At 48.1% G+C, this 18,914-nt stretch overlaps 1 protein-coding gene across 1 annotated transcript; it reads left to right on the forward strand.

Moving 5' to 3' along the window:
• The first annotated feature begins 2,850 nt into the window (after positions 1–2,850).
• Positions 2,851–6,719, forward strand: SOX11 (SRY-box transcription factor 11). Its single transcript, XM_032430174.1, has one exon. The coding sequence runs from the start codon at positions 2,976–2,978 to the stop codon at positions 4,287–4,289; it is 1,314 nt and encodes a 437-aa protein (XP_032286065.1). The 5' UTR covers positions 2,851–2,975; the 3' UTR covers positions 4,290–6,719.
• Positions 6,720–18,914: the final 12,195 nt, after the last annotated feature.

An 18,914-nucleotide genomic window follows, 5' to 3' on the forward strand; every position in this document is an offset into this window, starting at 1 on the left:
AAGAAAGAAAGAAAGAAAGAAAGAAAGAAAGAAAGAAAGAAAGAAAGAAAGAAAAGAAAGAAAGGAAGGAAGGAAGAAAAAAGCATACAGATGAATTATTTAGTTGTCTTTTCCTTTCCCCCCTCCAAGTCCTCACTAAACTCAGGAACATTGAATAGGTGGGGTAGATCATGTTACAAAATAGCAATCTAGGTAATACTGTCTGAAAATTCTTACCTTGTATATGGAATAGAGAGGGAGGAACCTGCTCCAGGACATTCCTGTGCAAGCCCCCATGCCTGCCTTACCTCCTCCAACCTGTGCAGTGTGTTGATTGAAAGACCCACTGAGTCAAAGCACTGACCTCTCATCATCCCAGCCCGCCCGCTCACACTAATAAACAAACCGTGGTACTCTGGCTTTCTCTTCTCCAAAGATGACCCATCTTTCTCAGAACAGAAATTATGTTTCTTATCTGGAAGGGTAAATATTAGCTTCTATTTCCTCTCAGAAGATCATGGCCCTCAGAGAATAAACCCATTATTTTCCAGCTTTATTGTACTCCCCTAATTCTCATTCTAAAGTTAAACATGATTTTTGCTATGGAGTGAAAAGGCAAACAAATATTGAATTTGCTGAAGATTTTCAAATGCATTCTCTTTCAAAGTCTAAAATACTAGATGCCCTCATAGTTTGCATGAAAATAATGCAACTGAGCTAAATTATTTCAAGCCTTCTGGCTAGAGTATGGATGTGTCCTGTGCTGGGGGAAGAGCAGTGTGGATCCACCATTCCATCCACCCACCCTCCTGTGGTGTGCCTCTCGTAGCTGGAACGGCTGGGAAATGTGTGACATGAGCCAGGAAGGGGACGCAGTGCTTGCCTTGTGGGAGTGAATATGAATTTTCACACACCGCCTTTGGGTTTTATACCTCTCCAGACTTCAGGTCACCCGGTATGCATGGCTGTAAATTCCTCTCGTTCCTATGGTTCCAAAAAATAAATCGCCAGCACGACCGGCCTGAATGTCACAAGTACTGGATGCAGTATTTTCCTTTAGGATGCAAAAGGTGGGGGAGGGTACGGCGATGGTGATATATATATTATACATATGATGGTCTGTGAAAAATGTGAAAACGTGGTACCATTTTATGTATTAAAGACATCAGAAAGCTGCAATGCTTGGATAATGCAGTATTATTTGCAGGAAGGGAACCTGGAAGGAAGCCGGTTTGGGTAATTTTTACTAGTCCTAAGCGGCCGACTTCTCTTGTGAAACACTCTGGGCAGTATCTTGGGAATTACCCAAAGTTGCCAGATCCCCAGTGCTGGACGGTGTGAAGCCAGTGATGACGACAGACAATGAATAGGAAGCGGCGGTTTTCTTTTCATTCCCCCCCCCCCATAATATCCACAGACGGGTAACAGCGACTAAATAAAGAAACACAAAGAAAAACGGGTTTCCAAGTAGCACAGCAGGATCGACCGGGCATGGGGCTGCTTCAGTAAGCCAGCCTGATCTCTCCGTCGCTGTTCTAAGAGCAGTCCGTCCCACCTTTCCACAGATTCAGGACGTCCTTCCACTCCAAAGTTGGGATGCACCTTGTTTTCTCTTTGGTCCAGGTCGTTAACTACAATAGCGAATGCCCCAGAAGGCATGCTTGCTCCTTGCTAGATTTTTCAGGATGATGCCGCCTAGGAGGGCGCTGGTGACCCAGAGGGGGAGGGGACAAAGAGGAAGAGGGGGAATGGGAAGGAGTTGGGGGGGGACAGCCCGGGGGAGGGGGCGAGCCGGAGACGCGGCGGGCAAGAGACGCATGGGCGGGGCTGTGGCGAAGCTAGCCGGTCCCAGGACCGGGTTTAGAACCAACCTCCGGAGGGCCAGATTGAACGCAAGGACCCGGCCCCAGCCAAACCCCACAGACCGTTACTCCGGCCTCGGCCTGGGGCCGGACGCACGCGGGCAGCCAAACCCGCCCGCTGCGTCCCAGATCGCCTCCGAAGGGGGAAAACAGACGGAGAAAAAGGACAAAACAGAAAATGCAGACGGGGGAGGGAGAAGGAAGCCATTCGGGCTTTATATGGATTTCTTTGCCTTAGAAAAAGGGAGAAAGGGAAAAAGGAGGAGAGAGCCCACGTGCCCGGGAGGTGTTGTGTTAAAGCGCCACCTTCCGTCGGCCGGGGCGCGGCGGGCTCCCCTGGCGGGCTCGGGCGCGCGCGGCACCGGGAAGCAGCTGCACCCACCCGGGGGCGCGCCGGGCGGCACCCGCCCGCTCCGGCTGCGCGCGTGCCCGAGTGTGTGCACCGGGAGAGCGGGCGCGCCGGGTCGGCTCGCTCGGACGGGCCTCCCGGGGACCCGGCATAAAGGGGCGCCGGACCTGGCCGGACTAGCCCGGTTCGCCGCGGTGCAGTGCGTGGCTCCCGGGCATCCCGGGGAGAGGCGCATCTGTGCACACACGCGGATTTTTAAAAAATAACATATTTCCAGACGTGCCTCCCCCCACCCCCCATCTTTGCAAAGCAGCCCGGAGGGCGGGGGAGGGGGTGTGGCCGAGGAGTTAATAAAGGGAGATGGGCGGAGCCGGCCCCCAGCCATTGGCTGGCCCGCGGAGTGATGTCACCCATATGACACCCTGATAACTAGTTGGGAGAGAGCCCTCAACTTTTTGCAGAAGGAGCGCGCGCGCCTGGGAGTGCTCGGGGTCCGGCGCTTGCGGCGGGAGCCACGAGCCGGAGAGAGAGGGGTCCCGGGCTGCCTCGACCGCCGCCGCCTCTCCCGTCGCAGCTTCCCGCGCGCCGGCGGCCGTCGCCGCCGCAGCCGCCGCAGCCGCTGTGTGCAGCCTGGAAGGGGGGGCGGGGGGGAGGGGGGGAGCCGCGGACGCGGGGTACCGAGGACTTTGCAACTTGCCCGGGAAGGTGGAGGGGCGAGAGGGGGAGGGGGACCTCCGCACGAGACCGAGCGGCCCGGGTTGGAGCGCCCAGCCCCGCGGCGGATCATGGTGCAGCAGGCGGAGAGCTTGGAAGCGGAGAGCAACCTGCCCCGGGAGGCGCTGGACACGGAGGAGGGCGAATTCATGGCTTGCAGCCCGGTGGCCCTGGACGAGAGCGACCCGGACTGGTGCAAGACGGCGTCGGGCCACATCAAGCGGCCGATGAACGCTTTCATGGTGTGGTCCAAGATCGAGCGCAGGAAGATCATGGAGCAGTCTCCGGACATGCATAACGCCGAGATCTCCAAGAGGCTGGGCAAGCGGTGGAAAATGCTGAAGGACAGCGAGAAGATCCCGTTCATCCGGGAGGCGGAGCGGCTGCGGCTCAAGCACATGGCCGACTACCCCGACTACAAGTACCGGCCCCGGAAAAAGCCCAAAATGGACCCCTCGGCGAAGCCCAGCGCCAGCCAGAGCCCCGAGAAGAGCGCGGCGGGCGGCGGCGGCGCGGCGGGCGCCAAGACCTCCAAGGGCTCCGGCAAGAAATGCGGCAAGCTCAAGGCCCCCGCGGCGCCCGCGGCCGGCGGCGCCAAGGCCGGCGCGGGCAAGGCGGCCCAGCCCGGGGACCTGGGCGGCGCGGGCGACGACTGCGTGCTCGGCAGCCTGCGCGTGAGCGGCGCGGGCGGCGGCGGCGGCGGCGGCGCGGGCAAGACGGTCAAGTGTGTGTTCCTGGACGAGGACGACGAGGACGACGAGGACGACGACGAGCTGCAGCTGCGGATCAAGCAGGAGGCGGACGAGGACGACGACGAGCCGCCGCACCAGCAGCTCCTGCAGCCGCCGGGCCAGCAGCCGCCGCAGCTGCTGAGACGCTACAACGTCGCCAAAGTGCCCGCCAGCCCCACGCTGAGCAGTGCGGCCGAGTCCCCCGAGGGCGCGAGCCTGTACGACGAGGTGCGGGCCGGCGCGACCTCGGGCGCCGGCGGCGGCAGCCGGCTCTACTACAGCTTCAAGAACATCACCAAGCAGCAGCCGCCGCCGCTGGCGCAGCCCGCGCTCTCGCCCGCGTCCTCGCGCTCCGTCTCCACCTCGTCCAGCAGCAGCGGGAGCAGCGGCGCCGAGGACGCCGACGACCTGATGTTCGACCTGAGCCTGAATTTCTCCCAAAGCGCGCACAGCGCCAGCGAGCAGCAGCTGGGGGGCGGCGCGGCGGCCGGGAACCTGTCCCTGTCTCTGGTGGATAAGGATTTGGATTCGTTCAGCGAGGGCAGCCTGGGCTCCCATTTCGAGTTCCCCGACTACTGCACGCCCGAGCTGAGCGAGATGATCGCGGGGGACTGGCTGGAGGCGAACTTCTCCGACCTGGTGTTCACGTATTGAGAGGGGCGCCCCGCTTCTCGCTCTTTCTCTCCGCGGGGTGCAGAGCAGGGTTCCTCGGGAGGAAGTCGTGGTGGTCATGATGATGATGATGATGATGATGGTGGTGTCGATGGTGTTGATGGTGGTGGTGGTAGGGTGGAGGGGAGACAAGAAGATGCTGATCTTGATATGATGTCGTGACACAAAGAAATTGGAAAAGATGATGAAAATGTTGGTGGAGTTAAAGTGAAATGAGTAGTTTTAAAACATTTTTCCTGTCCTTTTTTTGCTCCCCTCCCTTCCTTTATCGTGTCTCAAGGTAGTTGCATACCTAGTCTGGAGTTGTGATTTTTTCCCCAAAAATGTGTTTTTGTAATTACTACTTCTTTTTCCTGAAATTCGTGATTGCAACAAAGGCGGAGGGGACAGGGCGGGGGAGGGGAGGGAGGACCCGCTCCGGAAGGCGCTGTTTGAAGCTTGTCGGTCTTTGAAGTCTGGAAGACGTCTGGAGAGGACCTTTTGGCAGCACAACCGTTACGCTAGGGAGTTGGTTGGAGATTTTTTTTTTTTCTTAAGAGATCTTAAAGAACTGGTGATTTTTAAAAAAAAAAAAAAACAACAAACACAAAAACAAAAAAGGGACCATTGCAACTTTTTTATTTTATTTTATTTTTTTGGAGGGAGAAAACTGATGTCTTCTATGCATCCGATTCTTAACAAAACTGCAGGGAGCTTGAAAAAATGCAGACTGTACAAACGCTCACAAAAAAAAAAAAAAAAAAAAAACTGTGAACTGACTTAAGATCAGAGTTTACTTTTCAGATCAAATTGTTTATGGTTTTACAAATGTGATTTCTACTTGCCAACTTTTTTTTTGTAACTTGTTCCCTTATACCTCCTTGATTGAATACCAGACAGCCTAGACCTCAGTACAAAAGGTATTGAAACATTTTTGATACATAACAGACCTCAGTCTTTTTTAAAAATTAATATATTTTCAGGCGTATTTTTGTACAGTGAAAAGGGAACATTCTTGCTGTGTTTTTTCAGTAAGACTTTCAGGCACTTCTTCCCTTTTGATTTTTTTCCTCTGTTTTTTTTTGTTTTGTTTTGTTTTTTGGGTTTTTTGTTTTTTGTTTTTTGTTTTTTTTAAGCATGCAAGTATGTTGGTACGTGATGTCCTGGTTTAAAAAGGATTAAAATTTTTAAGTAATCCTTGCATCTAAAGGCCTTGTGGTTTAAAAATAAAAAAAAGCAAACTTTTTTTTGTACAGCTATAGTAGAGATTTGTTCAATATTTGTAGGTAAAGATTTATTGAAAATGGTGATATAGACCTCAGAGCTGTTATCTTAGTTTAAAGATTGTATATGTACTGTACTATACTAGGACTTTATGTATCTCATACGCTGTGATATGTGGATGGGGCCCCAGATGGAAGGTTTGAAACTGGATTCTCGATTTTTAGCTAAAAAAGAAAAAAAAAAAGGCACATAGTTTAAAAAGTTTCTCATTTTGTGCAATATAATCTAAATAAAGTACAGACCATCTGCATATTTTGTAGCAAATGGTGGCAAAGCAGACTCAATGCACTGTCGACATCATTGCCTGTTTTTTTTTTTTTTTTTTTTTTTTTGTGCTGGAAGTCTGTATCCTGACAATTTTAATAAATCAGCTGGAACTGATAGAAACGCGCATCGCCAATAGTCTCTATAGAAGTCAAACTGGAGGTCGTGTTGTCGCAGCTCAGTGACGAGGCTGTTGTGTGCGCGGGTGGGAGGTGGGGGGTAGGCTGGAAAGTGTTCAATTGGCAGGCCGATTTCTTTTTCCTCTGCCTTCCGTGGCTAGTTATTGAAAACGAGGGAGGAGGATTCTTTCTCTGCCTTCCCTTTCCTCCCCCCGCCCCACCATTTCCTTTCTCACCTCCTCCTCCACTCCCACTCTCTCTCCACCCATCCTGGCTGGCGGGCGGGCGGGCAGCGCCGAGAAGCTCGGGGAGCCGGCCGGGGAGGGGCGGGCTCGGCGAGGACGCGGTGCCAGCGCGCGCGGTCAGTGTCCCGCGCTTGCCGGGGGTGTGCGTTCTCTGCTCCGGGCTGTGTCCCGGCTGCGCGTCGCGGTGCCAGCCGCCCTCGGGTAGCCAGCACTCGGGGCGCTCTGATCCCCGCCGCTCCCCCTTAGAGGGTGGGGACAGCCGTTTCCAGTTTTGAATTTTTTCCCCCTAACGCTGCATCTCCGTGTGTGCGCAGAGGTAGATGCTGTGGGGAGCGAGGCCACAGTTCTGGATCTCGAGTGGCGACGGGGGCCAGGAAGAGGTTGTCGGTGTCCGTCTCTTACCGATCTGTCGGGGCCGGCGGGGCGGCGGGGCGGCGGGAGGAACATGGCACCGCCGCCGCGATCCGAGCCGCGGCCACCAGGGTGTCGGTGGGGCGGCGGAGGCACAGAGGGCGCGGCCTGCGGCGGTGGGGCCCGGAGGCGCGCGGGGACACCGCACTGGTGCCCCGAGGCCCGCAGGGCGGGGGGGAGAAAGCGAACGGGGGGTGGGCGGGGAGGCGCCGCCGCACCCGCGTAGCCTGCGCCCTCGCGCGCGCGCCGGCTCCCGGGCCGCCCCGGAACGTGCCTCCGGGCGGGCCGCCTGTGGTAAGGGGCTTCGGCTGCTCCGTCCTTCTTCCCCAACTGCCTTTCCAGGGTTCCGGCCGCGGCGGCGCGGGCGGGATCCCCATCCCGCGCGCGCCCCCTGCTCGCCGGGGACCGTTTGCCCGCCCCCCTCCCTTTTCTCCGCTCTCCTTTCCCCAGACCCGGCCTGAGCCCGAGCCCTCGCGGCCGGCCCTGGCTGCGGCCCCCCTCCCGTGCCTTCTGCCCCTCTTTCCCGGGGGGCCGCGCCGAGGGGGGCGGGGAGGCCTCGGGGGGCCCGGCGCGCCAGCCGTCCAGCCCCACCTCCGAGCTGCGGCGCCTGCGGTGGGGGAGGTTTGCAGCGGCTTGATTGCAACTCAGTGCAAAATCACCACAACCCTTTTTCTAACCTACCGACATGATTTACCAAGGCTCGGCCTCCATTTTTCCTGAGATTTGGCGAGACCAAATGCGTGCGTCGGCACCGGGAACGGCTAGGCCAAGGGGCCCCGCACCCGCCCTGGCTCCCCTCCCACTTTTCCTCGGCACCTCTCTCCTCCGCGCTGCGAGCTGCGGCCTCCCCCAGCCTCCCTGCGGCCCGGCGAGCCTCCACCCCAGCCCCCAGCCCTGGGATGCGAATCCAACCGGCTTCTGCTGCAGATGGACCGATTTCTGTGGCTTTTTCCTTTCGATGAACCATCAGATTTCAGTAGTACACTTGGGAAAAGGAAGGGCTGATGGTGTTAACAAGGTTCTCAATATAGAACTGGATTTCTGGAGTTGTTTACCTTTTTTTTTTTTTTCTTTCTTTCTTTCAAAATGATAGACTAATGTAGTCATTGGTCGGACATTTATTTTAGCCACGAATAATTGAACCAGCGGTTTACAATTGACAATTCTCTGTGCTGGTGGTTTTACGTGGCGGCCCTCTGCTGCAGTCCTGAAACTTGTTGAAAACACAAACCCATTTATAAGACTGAGTCTATGTATTTTGAAATTCTGAAAACTTGGCATGTATTTTATGTTTTAATCATAGATGAATCTTGGACATTTTTTGTGGTGAGGTAGAAACTTTAAGTAAATTAATAACATAATTGGCCTCGGGATGGAAACAAATAGTCTTGATTTAATAATAATATTTTTTTTAAAAGCTCTGTAGCTAAGTTCTTGAGAGTAAAATAAAAGAAAAATAGATGGTCAGCGAACTAAATTAAAAACCTGTTAGAACTCAGGACAGGCGCTTGGATGCGCTTTTAACCATATTTAAGGCTGTTTTGATGAATGCATTGTGAAAATCATTCTTAATGAATTCTTTATTGAATGTCTAAAACATAATATAATACACAGGTATTCTTGCCACTGGATAGTCTTCAATAAAAGTTTAATTGCATTTTTTTTTTTTTTTTTTTTTTGGTCTCTTAAGTAAGTCTTATTTTTAACTAAGCATTGACAGAATATCTTAAAATGGTAACATGGGGGTGGGGGGTGGGCGCTGAGAGCGCCGCAGCCCAGCCAGTGGGTATCCTGCTGTTTATAACTAGTTCACAGACTTTGATGATGGCATTTTGGTAAGATTTCCAACTGTAAGACCTTAAACCAGCATTCTCTTATTAATTCTTTAAACTGTGGAAATAATCTTCCAGTTCTTACACTCTGATATGCATCCCTTTTATTAAAAAAAAATAACGCTAATAAAAGGCAGTGTATTTAAACTGTGCTTTGCAAATATTATGTATGTTATGAATGACTACAGTCACAGGGCAAATTATTTGTAGAATGATTATCCTTTAGCTAGAGAAAGATCATTACAACCCTTTTGGGCAGAGATGTTTCTTTGTAATGTTAATCAAGGGGAAGTGATTTTAATATGCATGCGTATAGCAGTCAGGAGGATTTAGTTGTTTTTATGTTATTTTTATTTTTTGAAAAAGAGAAAGACTCAAAAGGCAAAACTTGTCTTTCTCTTCTCTGGGAGTTGAAACCATCCTCATTTGATATTGGTCCAGTAAAAGAAATTTACATTTCTTTTTCACTTCAGAACTTAAGTGACTTTTGCCTAAGGAATCTGAGAAATAAAGCAAATAAGTTGCTCTATTTTAAAGTAGTCATTCAATATAAATATATTATATCAATCTTAACTTTTTTATTCTCTGGATGATTAATAATATGTATATTCTTACTTTTTCTTCCAATGGGCATATGTATCCTTGTGGACATTTTGGAGAGACGTTTTCTTGTACTCTCCCATTTATAGGATCTTTATACTCTTTTACCGCGTGGTCCCCTGCTTTTAACAGATTTCTGAGGCAAATATATTTGTGCTTTTTTTTTTTTTTTTTAATGTAGGAAGACCAGCAAAAAAATAGTTTACTGAGTTGTCGATTTTATCAGTAGATAAGAAACCTTCTTTATTACAGTTTCAGGGAAGATTTTTTCAGGATATTTCTCAGTTATTCTAAGGGCCAAATTTTATAAAATTTCCATTAGGAATGTCAGTTTCAAATACCCTTTGTATAGCCTAGGCCTGTGGGGGTACCGAGTCTGAGCCTTATGTAACCCAACACAGGAGTTCATGAGTTCCCAAAGTAACTGTCTCCGTGCAATGATTCTTGCACATGCTTCTCAGAGATTGGGCTTCTTTTAATTATTGCTTCTTTCTCACTGTTCATTTATTTCATTTATTCTGCCATATCCCCTTTTATTTGATGATCTGGCAAATTCTGCTCTTTGGTAAGAACTCAGTTGTTTTTCCACTTGGTTCGGGGTTTTTGTTGTTGTCGGTTGGTTTTGGTTTTTGGTTTTTGCCCCTCGTGTCGAGCCCACGTTTTCAGTCACAATAAATATTAAACAAAATTTATTAAACTCAACTCTTTTTCCATTTTACTTTGCTGCTGGCTTTTCTTTTCTCTTGACTCCTAACATGCCTTTTTTTTTTTTTTCTTTGAGGTTTTGCTTTTTTTTTTTAACACTACCTATATCCATTAGCTGCCTAATTAGTTTTATCTATTCCATGTGGATGCAGTGAGTTTATAAGAGAATTTCACAAACAAGTAGTTTTTTAGTGAACTTAAACAGAATTTTAAAGGAGACCTATTTTTATACTCAATAAAAGCACAAAAGTGCAGAAAGTATAAAATGGCTTACAAAGGGAAACATAAGTTCATAATGTTCCATGTATAAAAGTAATAATTTTATTGGGTAGAGATACTCTTAAAAGATTCAATACCTCTGCCAGTGCACAGATAGGACTGTTCTCAATGACTTGGGAACTTCTGGTTGCCTGTGGTTGCAAACAGAGAACTTCTCCGTCGAGAAAACCAACCAGTGAAAGCAATATGACGGAGTTGACATGTGGTTTCGTACGAGCAGTTGAGGAATTGAAACAGCCTGGATGTGCGTTCGTAGAGGCTTCCTTGTCGTGGTTTGATCAAACTTCTTTTATGTAGTCACGTAGACGTGGGTTTTCTCTGCTGTGAAAATTACAAATAAAGCAATATGACAAAAAGTTTGAAAATGCGTAGAAAATATTTACTCTAGGGTCCTTGAAGGGACTTTGATGTTTATGTTATTTTATGAGACAGATGACATTCCCGCTTCAGAAAAAGAAAAAGCGACTGGAAATAATCACAGGATACCGTAGAAAGAATTTTGATCAAATAGCTATTGACAAAGGGCCCTCTAACACATTTTTCTTCATCCAGCTTATGTTCAAGAACACAATGCCCCATCCCTTGAGTCACATAGGGAGAAACGTTATATACCATTACCATTAATTTCCCATTTTGTCTACTTTTTACTCTTGTACATATGTTGTGGGTTGAAGAGTCTTTTGCATTTGTTTGTGACACCCTTTTTTGAATGGACTGTTTCAAATCGGAGGCCTCCTTTTCCGGTCTGGGGCTCCTGGTGGTCATGGCATCCCACACTGCTTCGCGGTGGCCCCCGGGACAGAGCCACCTGAAGAGCGAGAGCAGTTTTCAGCATGACACTCTTGCCAAGTCTGTGTTTTCCAAGGCCACATGAAACTTACTTTGAGAGCCACTCCAGGTTTGGGAGCAGAAAAGCTGAAAACCCTTTTGTTTAGAAGTCTGAGTGGTTTGGGGGGGGGGACCCTGTTTTAGAGTTTGCATGCCAGCCCACGCCCTGAGCTGTGAAACAGAGAGAGGGTGAAGCTCCCCGAGGCGGCGCGCTGGAGGATGAAGTGTCTGATAGCACTAGGGGGAAAAGAAAATGCATGGCAAAGTTTCGTCTTCTGGTAGACTATCTAGCATGCAGAGTTTAGTGTGTTAGAACCGTGTATGACATTGCTGTAACAAAGTTGTAAAATTAAGCATTATTTATTGAAAACTATGTATTTTTTTGTAAAAACCTGATCACATAGAGAATATCAGTGGCTTGTGCTCGTGCTCCAATGGAACCAGCTTCGTGACCCACCCTCCTTGGTATGCAGTGTTATTGCTCAGGGTTGAAAATAGTATACCCCAATGTCTCTTTGCAAGAGTTTTTCACAGAGGAATACATTTGTTCAAAAGACTCTAATAAAATTGTGTGATCGATCTGCACTTGTGGTTTTTATGTGACTCGTTTCCAGTTCTGCATTTGATAACTACCGTACCATTTCCTAAAGTGTTGTCCTCCAAACTGATCATCCCAGACAGGCTTGAGGAGTCCTGGATGTCAGCCTGGACAGGAATAGACCCCACAGGAATGCTCTGGGCAGGTTTGAGAGCCGCTGACAATGGGAATAAGCATGATAATAAGGCCTCGAGATTTTTAACTGGCCAGTCGAGTGGACAAAAGCATAAAGTATAGCAAGGCAGATGAACACGCTTGATCAGAAATGCTTCAAGTAGAAAATGAAGGGAAATTATCAGGGCCAGTTGCTGTTGAATTCAGTGCCAGCAAACTCCCATTTCTCTGTGTCCTTTTTTTTTTTTTTCCCCTATCAACAATTTACAGTGTAAATGTATTTTGACATAGAAATCATTCTGTATTGAGATTCTTGATATAAAATGCTTTTATGGATGCCTGTAAGTGATCCTTGGAATTATGATCAGATTTTTTTAAAGATGTGTTTACATGGTGAGTGTTTGTTGTATATTAAATTTGGTTTTGTAGAAACATTTGTGTTGTACTGTAACAAATTTCCAAGTGCACCATTAACACAACCACCCTTAGGTAAAATTTTTAGTTCTACCAACTTCCACTTTTCACACCATCGGACAAATATCAGAACTATCGATGGCAACACTGTCGAATCATTATATAATCAATGTTTTCACTTTATTCCTGAATATTTTAGGATGTCTTTCACTTTGGTAGGGTTTTATTTATTTATTTATTTATTTATTCTGAAGGAAACAGAGTGTATACCCTGTCTCAGTTTTATCTAGGAAAGAATTCCTTGCAATTAGCAGGAAAGGATCCTGGCCCCTGGACGTGTTTCAAATTATCCATTGGGACTCCTTGCAGTATTTGTTACACTACTTGCCTTTCAATGCTGTGAGTTTTTTGTGAAAATAGAAATTATTTTTTTAATTCAATAGTTAAGTTTATTGAAGGGACAACTTCAGCCCCTGCTAGGAAAACATATAAAATATGAAAACTTTGACTTTACTATTCTCCCAGTAAATCTGGGAGTGAAAGAGGGAGGTGATGTACCCTTACTCCAGTGATTGTTTATCTATAAGGCTCCAGAAAAATAGTATGCCTGGACAGAATGTCTTCACCCAAATATGGATGATAATCTTGTCAGAAGACACATTGGTTCTACCTGAAAGTAAATACTTTTATGATACGTGTAGCTTGGTGAATTTGAAATAATGAAATCCAGATTTTTGGCATTGGCAAAAGCACATAGAACTTCATTAAAATGGGGTGCATTTTGATGTTTTGAGCACAATGGAAGTGGAGAGAGGCCACAGCAGATGACTTGCTCCTGCTTTATATTTTGTCGTCCCATAAGACTGGATTGCAGGGCTACAAATTTTGTCATCGATGATCACAATGAAAGCTGGACCTAACTGTAATAGGCAGCACAGGAGTAGATCTGGAAAAGTCAGGGGAGATGGAGGTCACCCTTTAGATTTCACTTTCCATGAAAAAATCACCAGTGCACATATAGCTTGAGCTTACATAGCATAGATGGCCAGCATTTGCTGAACCTTCCTGTCCCACACTCCCCTTTCCTGCTGGACTAACTGACCACATCCCCCTTGCTCTGCCCCGACCGGGGCCAATATGGCTGGGTGACTGCCAACTAAAAGGTAGTGCATGGATGATAGGCTTGCTTGTAACCTGGAACTCATTTGTCTCTCAAGAGTTAAACTGAACTAATAATCAGACTCCTTCCCAGATTTTGGGTTGAAAACACAGATTGGCCTAGTTCTCTGCAAGATTTGAGTTGAGAGGTCATGAGGGGATCTTAGGGCTGGAGTAGCCATTCGGAACTGAAATGAAGTCAAAACCAAAAGGACAATTGGAAGACAGAATGGGGAAGCAGAGAAATCATGAGGGAGAACCATCTGTCTCCTGGAAGAAGTACTCCTGTGTGTCTGGGGAGGCGATGGGGTTCCAAGTGGCTTTTCGGCCCCAGTTCAGTGGGTTTATATGCTAAATCAGTGGCCGCTGATGACCTACCCACGAGTTATTTGGCCATTTGTCTTTACCAACCAAAACCTTATTTTGGTTTGAATGGCAATAAGATCAGCCAAGAACGACCTTCTCTTGCCTCCCTTGCAGAGAGAGGTGACCTGTGACATGGTTCTGATCGAGGAGATGTTACTGAGAGTTGGTCAGTGAGACCTTCAGGAAAACACTTCTGCCAGAAAGCCTCTGTGGTGGGCACATGCCATCCTTCCATTGCGTCTTCCAGCTGAGTATAGTCGTGTCGGCTGGAGCCACAGGTGTGAGCATGAGCAGAGGGAGAAGAGGGCCCCGCATCCTTGACCAGCCACCAAAGCAGCCCCAACCACTGCCTGCGTGTAAGTCACAGTTAGTCAGATTTCCTGGTAAATGTGGCCAAACCCAAACCATAAGGCACTCCTACTTCCTTGGGATTGTTTGCATGGATCTGTGTTTCTTTTAACCCAATGAGCAAAACTAAAAACAGTCTAGATGGCCAAAGAGCTGGGATGATGTGCTGAATGTTGGCAAGTAGATAGAGTTCAGTGAGACTCACAAAGGTGGAAATAAAATAAAAAAAATGGTACAGTTAATGAAATGACAAGAGTTTTCACAGTCACAAACACAGTATCGATTTAACTGCTGAAATCTTAGGATGATTTTTAGGAAATATTTATATCAAAGACCTGAGAGTTACTTTATATTTGTGGAGCTCCTCAGCTCTTCAGGATGATACAATATCCCTCATTTGTCTTCATATCTCAAGTGTGTCACGACTCCTTTGCCAAGAAGTAGCTTTCCTGGGTGCGGGGTCCCCCCACAAGACCTTTCTCACCACCAGATCAGGTTACGTCCCGTCTGACTAAGTATATGGCATCTTCAAAGGAAGAGGTCCTCCAATACTATGGATTCCTATTTGTCCTTTGTAGCTAAAAGGTTGGCTTTTTAACTCATAGAATGTCACAAGCAACAAATTTAGAGGAGTGATTACAGGACTTAAGAAGTTGTAGCAGCAACAGAGAAAAAGAAAAGGTGGCAGGTTAACAAGGAACCTGTAGAAAGAAAACAAAAAGCTCAAAAGACGGATCGTCTTGTGTGAGGACAGACAGATGGATTCCCACGATCCTGACTCGATCACTCTGTGACATGTCATATTACAGAAGTCAGTGTTTGCAAAACTGATGCTAAGCCATCCAAAAGAGCTGCAGTCATGTTTATTTTGGACTATTTAACAGGGCAGGGAGGTAAGAAATTTTCAGTATTTCTACTCAATGTAATTTTAAATCAAACCAACAAGTTCTAGAAGAATCACTTTGGCCTAAGCCCTTTTCACTTGCTAGTGTTTTACAAATAAAAATGTAGTTTTGGTCCAAGAGCTCGTGGGAGATACTACAAGGGAAGCCTTTGTCTGGGCAGGTCCACAAGCCAAAGAGGCAAAATAGAACATTGCAACTAGGTCGACGGGACAGCGCTGGGCAGCAGAACCACCGCCACACGAGACTCAGATCCCTCCACTCAGTCTGCATCTGTGCAACCCAGGGAGGTGAACAGATGCAGGTGAGGTCAGTTACAAAGGCTTTCTGAGCACGGGGACGGGAGTCATGAAGGAGCCGAAGGGCTTGGGCATCGGCGAGGGAGAGCCAAGTGCAGCCAGAAGCCAATTGGAGAGACGTAGGGTGAAGCCTGCCGGACCGACAAGATGGTCAGTCACGGTGACAAAGCAGGGCGCGACCGGGGATGCCCGGGCCCGTGACCCTGAGTTGTGTGAGAGCCGCTAGCCAAGCGCAGGTGCCCTTGGAGGACAAGGGAGCAGGAGAATGGATACAGAACGGGGGAGGCAGAATAGAATTTTGGTCCTGCTCCAATTACAGGAAAGAAAAGACAGAAGAAAAGAATGACGGTCTGTACATCTGAGCTTTCACTTGGTTGATGACGTTAGTGGGAACAGGATACATCTGAGCTTTCACTTGGTTGATGACGTTGGTGGGAACAGAGGAGGGGAGGGGGCTGTTGGAGAGAGATCACGAGCACTCTTTTTATGACAGTTGATAGTTTAGTCCTCAGAAGAAGCATCTGTTGTAGAGAAATGTCCTTGGAGTAAAGAGTCACCTGGGGTGACCCCATTAACACCTGTGGGCTGGCCCTGGAGCTCTCCCCTCTCCTGCCCTGCACCTGGTCCTGTCTGGATGCCGAGTTCCATGTCACCCCCTCTCTGGAAGGGCTCAGCCTGAAGAGGAGCCCAGGCTCTGCGGCGTGAGTAACCTGGCTTCCCGACCTGGGTCTGCTACTTTCTGCCACGTATCCCTGGAGAGGTTACTCAACCACACCGTGCTTCCTTGTCCTCTGGCTGTTGTAGGAGAATCTAAGCATAAGTTTGAGTAAATGCGCTCCTCGGGTCACAAAAAGAACTCAGTAAATAAAAAATATTGCCTTAGGGCTACCACCATATGAAGGCAGAAACCCTTCTGCCTTGTTGGGCCCCACGTCCCCAGGACCTGCACAGAAGCCTGGTGGCAGCTTCCTAAAATGTGCGCAGAAGTGAAATGTGAATTGGAAAGCTCTCGAGCCAGGGATGTGGGGAGCGTCAAGATGGAGACGTCGAGTGGCCAACCCTTGTGAGTGAAGAAGGAACCCCTCCCCCCCATCGGTGAAGACGCGGGGTTTCAGAGCAGAAAAAGAAACTGTGAGCAGAAAAGACCCTGGCATCCGTGACTTCCTCTCCAGTGCTCTCCCCCCTTAGGAGAAGATGAAGCATAGCCCTTCATCGATGTGACAGGAGCTGCCTTCTGGAGCGGGGTTTTCGACCGTCGTGTCTGGCTGTGACCCACGTGAAGGCCAGCACTCACATGGATGAGAGATGGGACCTCTTAAAGACATAGCAGGAAACAATTTAAATCGTGAGACAAGATCTCACAGTTACTGCAGTGGTTCATAATGACCCCCAGTAGCAAGACCACCATCCGGAACGGCTGGTCACTCTGGTTTATTCTGTATGTACGACAGGCTACAGGTTAAAGTCCTTTCTCAGCGCTGCATCCCTCCAGAGAGCACAAAGATGTTTTGAGACACTGTGATTTTTAAAAATAAACCCATAGTCTCCAAACTGTAGTGTGCTAACAATTGTTAGTTAGAAACTACTTGTGAGAGTCCTCACGGTTGATTGCACGTCCCCATCCACGTGGAGAAGTTGTGAGCATGCAACAGTCTCCGGGAGAGAGGCTGCTCAGCATCCCCGGAATTGTGCAGGATCCTCTGAGGGGTGGGGGGAGGAGGGACGTAACAGTGCTTTATTTCTCTTTGTTTTCTAGCTGACAAAAATGAAGTGATTTTCCCTTATTAACATTTAATAATCGGATTAACAGTAGCGCATGTATATAATTTTGAAAATAATACCCAGATTGGAGCTGACTGCTCCAAACACGTGGCGGCTGGAATTGTGTGATGGGACAAGATCAGAGGCCCCTGTTCTGGGAAAGAGCAGAGATGGCATGCGGTCATACAGGGCCAGGGGGTGGAGAGTTGAGAGTGGCTCCCAGTGCTGCCGAGTCCCCAGGCCACCTGCTCGTGGTCGGTACTTGCCTGCCTCTCGGGTTCTCTGTTTTTTCCTGCATAAATCGGTGGCTGAACTAGATCGTACTTGAGGTTTCTTTCAGGTCTAACACATAATACAATTAGTTCCTGTTTATTGACGCTCACGGTGCTTGCTTGGGGGCAGTACAAACCCATGCTTTGGGAGATGGCAGGTAGGGGTGGTGAAAGGATGGGGCCAGACGGCCAGACACTCTTGGCCTGTGCGAGCTGGGAAAGGCTAGCCCCAGCTAAAGTTGTCCGCCTTCAGAATGTTTCAAACACCCAGGAGGCCAAACTAAATGGCCATTGGCCCCCGTGTTTTGTTTTATCGTTTGGGGGACGGTCTGTGGTTTTCAAGGCCCTGGTTACTCCTTCTAAGAGAGAACTTTGGTGTTTGAACTTTATCCTTATTGCTACAATTTTTACAGGAGTTTAGAATTATTTTCCAGGCCAACAAGTATTCAAAATCAAGTTCAATGTAATTCTTTGGGAAAGAACAAAATCATATTGCTATCTCAGTTGACACACTGCTTTAACTGAGAGAGTATGACCGGAGTATGAATGCAGACAACACAGCATTTCAGAAAGCACAAATCTGGTTTCTAAACTTACCAAACAAACATCAAAATCACATCCTTAAAAATACAGACCTCTGGGCCCACTTCGCACAATACCGATTCAGTGTGTTTGGAATGAGACCGAGAATCCATACTTTCAATCACTGTACCCAGCTGATTCTGAGGCTCTCTGCCACAGACCAGCTTCTGAGATCAATTGGCCCTTACACCAGTGAGGGGATCACAAGAAACGAACATTGTTTTGTCAAGAATTAGGGTCACGTCGTGAGATTTCCATTAATAAACACACCCTCGTCACCACCTCTCTACAATGGCCGTGCTTCCTTCCGTGAACTTCGGCTGCGTGTTGAATGCTGAGCTTGCACAGATTCAAGACTGTGCTTAGCTTTCAGGCCTCTGGGCAGCTGAGCCAGAAGATGTCTGCCGTCTCCACCTGTACGGAGAGCTGCGGGATGGGGCACTTGGGTTTGGGGTTGATTTCCTGATTTTTAAACCTCTTTATGCCTCCTATGCCCACTTTGGAGTCTTGTCGAGACCTGAGATCCATATTACATGCATGCAGCCTGAGAGCTGGTGTAGACCAAACCATACAAAGTCGACACCTAGATTCCTCCATTGCTTCCTCACTGAGTGATGTTGCCACGGGAAGAGTGGGGGAGGGTGGGTAAAATTGGGAAAATAGAGAAAAATGGGAAAACCTAGAGGCCTGTGAATAACCAGCCACCCTGAATATTTAACAGAGTCTCGATGCTGACGTCGCCTCTCGGTGCATCTTCTCTGAAGATGGGGCAGCATCACTGGTGTGTGTTGCGCCCCTGCGATCATAAGGTGCGGCGATAAATGTGAGGATAGTTTTTAAATAACGGGCAAATAGTAATATCACGCAAAGTTTGTGCGTTCGGATTTTTACCCACCTATAAAATAAGGATCATGATATTTGCTTCCTAAGGGTGTTCTATTGTTTAGTGAACTTTGCACAGCTTTCTGAGACGTAGTGACTGAAATGACTTGGCATTAAACCTGGCATTTGTTTGTATGGAGCTCTGGAACTAGGTCCTACGGCAGAGGGAAGAAAAAGCGAAATCTGGTTGGGGACAGACAATTTGTTATACTCCTTAACATACAAAATAAAACAGAAGATGGAGATGTTCTGCAAGACATAACAAAGATTCAGACAGGGACATTTCCCGCATAATTTCAGGGAGCAGATAAAAAAAAGAAGAAAGAAAGAAAGAAAGAAAGAAAGAAAGAAAGAAAGAAAGAAAG

Source organism: Phoca vitulina, unplaced genomic scaffold, assembly GCF_004348235.1.
Source record: "Phoca vitulina isolate PV1807 unplaced genomic scaffold, GSC_HSeal_1.0 scaffold42, whole genome shotgun sequence".
Taxonomy (NCBI): domain Eukaryota; kingdom Metazoa; phylum Chordata; class Mammalia; order Carnivora; family Phocidae; genus Phoca; species Phoca vitulina.